The following is a 7,500-nucleotide window of genomic DNA, read 5'->3' on the forward strand; positions in this document are numbered from 1 at the left end:
GTTTTTTGGGAAAGAGTGGATTTTTTGGGTAGATTAAGAGTAGATTTTTGGGAAGGAGTGGATTTTTTGGGTAGATTAAGAGTAGATTTTTGGGAAGGAGTGGATTTTTTGGGTAGATTAAGAGTAGATTTTTGGGAAGGATTAGATTTTTTTTTGGTAGATTAAGAGTAGATTTTTTGGTAGATTAAGAGTAGATTTTTTGGTAGATTAAGAGTAGATTTTTGGGAAGGAGTGGATTTTTTTGGTAGATTAAGAGTAGATTTTTTGGTAGATTAAGAGTAGATTTTTGGCAAGGATTAGATTTTTTTTTGGTAGATTAAGAGTAGATTTTTTGGTAGATTAAGAGTAGATTTTTTGGTAGATTAAGAGTAGATTTTTTGGTAGATTAAGAGTAGATTTTTGGGAAGGAGTGGGATGTTTGGAGGTAGATTGGCAGTAGATTTTGGGGGTGTGGATGGAGTAGGGTGGATGAAGAGTAGATATTTGGGAAAGAGTAGATGTTTGGGGGTAGATTGAAAGTAGATTTTGGGGAATGAATGGAGTGGGGTAGATAAAGAGTAGATTTTGGGGAATGAGTGAATCTTTAGGGTAGATTAAGAGTAGATTCTTAGATTTGTGGACGTTTGAGGGTAGATTTAAAGCAGATTGTTGGTAAAAAGTAGATGTATAGGGGTAGATAAAGGTTAGTGAAAGGGGGCTTTGAGTATGCTTTGTGGTAGATAAGGAGAAGTTCAGAGTATATTTTGCGGTGACAATAACGCGAAAAAAGAAAAATAAATACTGACGGTTTGTTATATGAACGCTTGGCTGGGTCGCACCGCCTGTTACTAAGTATATGGTCTTTCTTAAGGAATTGCTTATAAATGTTTGCGGGAGGACAGAGGGAAAATTTTGTATGATGTAATAGTCATACGTTGGTTAACATGCGGTAGTGGATTGCCTCTTTTAGTTTCTTTAGTCGTGGATTATGATTTTGAGTTTTCTTTCTCAGTATTTTCCCCCAGATTCCTAAAACTCATCCTTGCCCATCTGAATGTTCCCCCAATTTCCCCTCATTTTTTGCTCATCTGAATTTCCCTTCGATTTTCCCGAAACTCTTCCTTCCCCAACTGAATTTTCCCCAAATATCCCCACACTCACCCTTCCCCATCTGAATTTCCCCCCAATATTCCTGTTCTTATCATTCCCCATCTGAATTTTCCCCAATATCCCCAGCTTCTTCCTTCCCCCATCTGAATTCCCCCCCCCCCCCCAACATCCCCACACTCACCCTTCCCCATCTCAATATCCCCCCAATATCCCTGTTCCTATCACTCCCCATCTGAATTTTCCCCCACACTCATTTCCTCCCCCCTCCCCTTCCCACAGAGTCCGGGCACGAACGAGGAGGCGGCCAACCCCGAGGAGGACGCCGAGGAGGAAGAGGAGGTCGCGCAGGACCTGGACCTCCACCACCTCATCCTCAACGGGCTGAGCGCCGAGCCGGTCAAGAGTGCCGAGGAAGTCATCAGAGAAATCGACGACATCATGCAGGTAAGGGGGAAGGGGGAAAGGGGAAGGAGAGAGGAAGGGGAAGGGAAGGGAAAGGGGAGGGGAGGGGGGAGGATAAGGGAAGGGGGAGGAGAGGGGAAGGGGAAGGGGAGGGGGGAGGGAAAGGGGAGGGAGGGGAAGGGGAAGGGGAGGAGAAGGGAAGAGCGGGGACGGGGAGGAGAAGAAAAGGGGAGTGAAGGAAGGGGAAGGGGAAGCGAAGGGAAGGGGAAGGGGAAGGAAGGGAGGGGGAAGAGAAAGGGAAGGAAAGGGGATTGAAGGGAAGGGAAGGGAGGGAAGGGGAGGGGGAGGTGGATATGAAGGAATAAGGTGGGTGGAAGGGTAACGGGGTGGGGTGGGAGTGGGTTAGGAAAGAGGAGTGGGTGAGTAATGGAGTGAGTGTCACCAGAAGCTTCCCCTGTTTAATAGGATTAAACATAGGCCCTGATTTCTTTTGATAATACCTGTACTTATGTAAGTACATAATATTTATTAATACTGTAGTTAACATGTTCGCGTTTATAGAATGGATTTCACGCAAACACTTTCTTCATCAAGGTTTTACCAATTATTTTTTTCGACAATAATTTGCCAGGTCGAATAGGTGTAATTAAATGCATCTGTGTCCACTTTTTAGCTCCATTTTTGTTTTCCAGGAGGGTAGTTCTTCAGAGGACGAAGGTGTCGAGGAAAGCACCTCGTCAGGAGAGAATTCGCAGGATTCCTCCGTCAGGCCCCTCCCTCCCCCCCTCTATGCAGACAGTAAGTCTTACAGTGCAGTTCTACAATTTTATTCCCCCCCAGTGCATGTTTATGCTTTGTGCTTTACAGTATGGTGTTGAGAGGGATTACAGTGAAGGTGTTGATCCTGACAGTGGGTCTTGTATACTTTGCACATAATGCACATATAGTTTCTTTGGTGTACCTCGATTAAGATTTTTAAAAGTATACCAGGAGTGATTCCTGTCGTTGTTGCTGTTGATGTTATTGTTATTATTATTTTTATGATTATAATTATTGTTATTATTTCCAGTGTTATTACCATTATCATTCCCATTACCTTTTTTTTTTTTTTTTTGAACTGGTCTTTTTGTTTTATCACCATCTGTTATATTCGCAAACCACAGCGATGACTAAACCACTCTTTCTCCCCAACAACAACCACAACCACAACTTCACCCAAAACCAACAATTAAAGAACTGAAGAGCATGAGTGTGGCCGAGTTAAATGAGTCTGTGATGGAGTTGGAACTGGTAATCCGGGAATATTCCGAGACCTTAATCAACCAGCTGGCTCTTCGGGACGAACTGGAATACGAGAAGGAACTCAAGAACTCCTTCATCTCGCTTCTTCTTCAGGTAAGTTGTCTGTCGGGTTTGTGTGTGTGTGTGCGTGTGTGTGTATGTGTGTGTGTGTGTGTGTGTGTGTGTGCGTGTGCGTGTGCGTGTGCGTGTGCGTGTGCGTGTGCGTGTGCGTGTGCGTGTGTGTGTGTGTGTGTGTGTGTGTGTGTGTGTGTGTTTTTTGGGTGGTTGTCAGTTTCTATGTGGGTGTAGTGTACATTAATAGATTTGATTGTGAGTGTAAATGTATGGAGTGGGTATGAAAGAATATTTGTGAATAGATGTAATATTGTAATCTATGGTATAATTTCAAATGATAGATTCGATAGTTAAAGAGACAAAGATTTTTAAAAAGTAAATGTAAAGTATGGAGAAAAAATGCAGTTTATGCCCTGAGAAAATGAAAGTAAAAAAAAATTATAATAAGACCTTAGAACTCCTTCATCATTGAATAACCCAGAGTTCTTGCCATGCATTAACAGCGTTCTCTATGAGCCTTTACTGTGTCTCACGTATCTCCTCTCTTGCCCTCCATCCCCACAGGTGCAGAACAAGAGACGGAACTTCAACGTCGAGAAGAAGAAACAGAAGAAGGTTGGACCAAATGGCACTGATCCTAAGGTGGAATTGATTTTGCTGTGACCATTGCTTTTTATTCTTCCGTTTTTTATCGTTCTTTTTTAACCGTTCAGTTCCTTCATTCTGTTCAAGAACGCCTTTGTTCGAGTTTGATGATTTCACGCCTAAAATGCTTCGTTTTCCCCCAACACTCCCCCGCCCCCTTTTATCAATGTGTTCTTTGCATGCATGAATATGAATCCTTTTCCTTCCTGTCCACTCACACCTCCCATTCACCTCTGTTGTAGAATTTAAGAAATAACATAAATAAATAAAGGGGTGGGGGGTGCTGGGCAGTCAAACACTCAAGCAAAGTTGTTATAAGTCAACAAAAGTCATTCCCAACATGGTCAAAGTAGAATTAAACCAAATGAACTAAGTTATACTGTTTATACATCTATCTATCTGTCTCCACATCTACATCTATATATAAATGTGGTGTCCTTAAACCTACACGAGTATGCATGTTCTCCGCAGTATCTGACGACAGTGATCCCTTACGACGTCGGTCACGGGCCCCCAGAAAACCAGACACTCCAGATCCTTATTAAAAGTAAGTATAATAGGTTCCAAAATCTAAGATATTTAAGGTGTTTTCAATTTTGAGTTCATTTTGTTATGTTTTATGCTCTTTATTTATAAGTATTGTAAAATGCTCAGTGATTTAGAGTTTCATCGATTTTTATAATGATGGAAAAGTATTTCTGAAATATTGATTTGTCTGTGTTATTATTCTTGGTATTATTTTGTTTGATGTGTAGATTTTTATCAATCCTTTAGTTTTATACATTTTATATGTTAAACTCATCTTCCACTCCATCTGTTATATGTAAGATCTTTTTTCTCAATCTGCTTTCTATCTTCAATACATTAGGCCTATGTTTTTCAGCTCTCTTTCTACCCATAATCATCAGTACATTAGACTTTTCTTCTTTCATTAGGCCTTTAATTCCTCACTCATTTTTTAAGCATTAATCCTTAATACATTATATATACATAATTTTTTTTTTTTCTAATTCTTCTCAATTTTTCTTCACCTCTCTTTAATACATGAGACGTTTCCCTCATCTCTTGTTATATTTATTTGTTTTCTTTTGTCCCCCACTAGTTTTGATGGCTATTAATGAGGACAGCCCGACTGTTCCCACATTGCTCACTGATTACATCCTGAAAGGTAAGTGTTATTTGCGATGTTAAAACTTTCCTCTTTTTTATATTAATTTTTTTAGTACCTGATGACTCTCCTTAATTCATGTGAAATTTAGAAGAAAGGCAAAAAAAAATTATACATGAAGTGCTACTTATTGTGTCACCTTGCCAGTGGAGAAGAAAAAAAGGAAGCACCAAAAAAAGAAAAAAAGAAAAAAAAAATGAAAAGATGCAGAGAATAGTAATAGAAATCAGACATTGATTACGCATTTATGTAATCACACGTATATATTTCCCCTCCCCCGACCCCTCGTGTAGAGGAAAGTTAAAGGTAAAATCTCATCTTTGTTCATGTGTGGTGGCCCAGGAATTAAGTTAACCCGATTTTTGTGATCTGTACAAGACTTCTTTTGAGTTTTGTGAGGAAAGCCATATTTAATTTTGTTCTTGTGACATTGGTATTATATATGGCTTTTCTCCTTTGTTTGCTATTGATTATTTTCTTAATGGTTGCTTTTAAGTATCCAGTACATGAAACAGACAGTGATTTTTTGTTTCTCATTCCATGGAAAGACAGTATTATCATATAGGAAAAAGTGGATGTAATTTTGCTTTTATTAAAGTACATCACACTAGATATTTAAAAAAATACAGGTTTTGCTTTATATCTTTGGTAAAATTGATGCATTGTAATAGTTTGGACATTAATATTGAATTACATGTGTCTAGGTTGTGTGTGTGTGGGGGGGGGATGCTTATGAGTGCACGACTATGTACTTGCAAATGAATGAGCGAGTTAGAGTCAAAACAGATAAATTGGATGAAAAATAGAGGACAGTATTTTCTCTCGTAGTTTTACTATGAATTGCAGTATTTCACACACAAAAAATAAAAAAATTAATCTTTGTTTTATTAAAAAGTTATATAAGCACTTTTTTCCTATATGATATATTGTTAGAAAGTCTTTACACTGTCAGTTACACAAAACATCATAATTTGAAACTTTGACATTTTAAGAAAATATAAATAGATTAAATCTTCTTTAACTGCATTTTTGTAATATTGATGGCACACTAATTCAGATGAATTCTCAGAAAATTAAATACATTATCATACAATAATAGGTCAGCAAAAGAAACTCATGATAAATCACAATAAAAAAAGAAAAAAAATCATGAAATATTGGGTAAATTTTTTTTCAGGCCACCTCCTACACTGGCTTCATATAATAATTTCTACTTCCCCATACCAGCTGTTTAAGGATAGTGATCAAAATATAGAATGGCTGTCGATTCATGTTTTTTGGCTAGCGAGGACATACTATAGAATCCTTTTTTTTTTCTTTCATTTTTTGAAAAAGTTGGAGAGATCTCCCCCCCTCCCTAATGTTATATCTTGACTTTTTTATTACATCTTTTTATATTTTACATTTATCCTGGCAAGTGATTGTAAGGTTGAATATTGTATCACATAGTTTAATTATGTATATTTAAAGTAATTGTCATCATTATTATGTCATTACATCAGATATGTTGCCAGCTTTTACTTCCCTTTGCGGTGAATGTAACGTTAGAAACTGTCCGTTGTAAAAATTGTATAGAAAAAAAACGCCAAAAACTAATTGGTACGGAGGAAATTTGGCAATGATAACACACATAGAGTAGAGCTTCATACCCAATATACTTTATATACTATAAACAAGAAAAACATGCAGAGGAAATATTAATTTTGGGTCTTTTTTTTTTCTCTCTTTCGCTCTTTAAAAAAAAGAAAAGAAAAAAAAATCAAACAAGCTCACACGTTCTACTCCCACGAGATACCAAGTAATATTTCCTTTTAATATTTTCTGTATTGCAGTATAGCCTCCTTTTAAATGACCCCCCCTTCCCCTTTTTGAAAGTAAAACTCTCTTAAGTTAAGGAATGATGAAATACAGCATTTGACTAGACATTACCTAAATGCCCAGTAGATTCTCTCTTTATTTTTATATATATATAATTTTTTTATTTCATGCCATAGCCTGTCTGATAATTTGATCCCTACCTATGTCATATGTGCTCTTAGTCCCTGTTCTCTGCTTCCCTATTGCACATTGTTCTTGTGGTGTTCATCATGTTATGTTCTGTATCAATGCCCTTCTGAGAAAAAATTATTTCTGTGTATTAAAAGAAAAAAATCCTGCTCCACTCACATTTTAAAACATATTTTTCTTCCTTTCTATTTTGATTGAAATTTACTTTTGAATAGGTAAAATTTTGGCAGAAGTATGTATTTGCATACTTGTTACATTGATGATATTATTCATGATATTCTGATATTTTTTCTTCTTTTTCTTTTTTTCTCTCTCTCTCTCTCTTTCTGGCTGTCTGTCTTTGCAAAATGTGTGTTTATTACAGTACAATGCTTTTAGCCAAGACATTTTTCCTATAAAAGCAGGTCTGATATTTCTTATATTGCTTAACTTCTTGCACAAGAACAGAATAGTACATGAATATATAATGAGTTATTTATTATGATGGAAGATATGTTATATTTCATGTTCTACAATAATAAGTCTTATCAGCTTATTTAGGTGAATAGTGTAATTTTTACAATCAATTTAAAGTACTGTAAGTGAAAATTCTTTATCCAGTGTCTACTATAGATATACAGTCTCTTAGAAATTCATGCCTTTGTACATGATTTTAAAAAAAATCAACTTGATCATTGAACAACTATAATTTCTTTTTTGAAGTAAAAAGAGATTGAAATCCTTTGACAACTTTCATCTGAAGCTTTCCATGTCTTACACTCCTTTCTTTTCAGTGTTGTGTCCATCGTGAGCTTCTGCCGTAACGCGTACAGCCATGCCAACCAATAAGTAAA

General features: G+C 36.9%; 1 protein-coding gene across 4 annotated transcripts in view; it reads left to right on the forward strand.

Moving 5' to 3' along the window:
- The window catches only part of LOC113805683 (serine/arginine repetitive matrix protein 2-like), a 104,735-nt gene that overhangs the window by 95,139 nt on the left and 2,096 nt on the right, over positions 1–7,500 (forward strand). For 3 of the 4 annotated variants that reach the window (XM_070133300.1, XM_070133299.1, XM_070133301.1), the window contains exons 4-10: positions 1,369–1,533; positions 2,184–2,289; positions 2,726–2,886; positions 3,412–3,462; positions 3,964–4,039; positions 4,595–4,660; positions 7,441–7,500. The exon at positions 7,441–7,500 is cut by the window's right edge and continues 2,096 nt beyond it. In XM_070133300.1, the coding sequence (XP_069989401.1) occupies positions 1,369–1,533; positions 2,184–2,289; positions 2,726–2,886; positions 3,412–3,462; positions 3,964–4,039; positions 4,595–4,660; positions 7,441–7,457 (642 nt within the window). In that variant the 3' untranslated portion in view covers positions 7,458–7,500. Of the gene's footprint in view, positions 1–1,368; positions 1,534–2,183; positions 2,290–2,725; positions 2,887–3,411; positions 3,490–3,963; positions 4,040–4,594; positions 4,661–7,440 lie in introns of all 4 variants that reach the window. The other variant, XM_070133298.1, reaches the window with a different exon arrangement.

The sequence above is a fragment of the Penaeus vannamei genome, chromosome 18 (assembly GCF_042767895.1).
Source record: "Penaeus vannamei isolate JL-2024 chromosome 18, ASM4276789v1, whole genome shotgun sequence".
Lineage (NCBI taxonomy): Eukaryota > Metazoa > Arthropoda > Malacostraca > Decapoda > Penaeidae > Penaeus > Penaeus vannamei.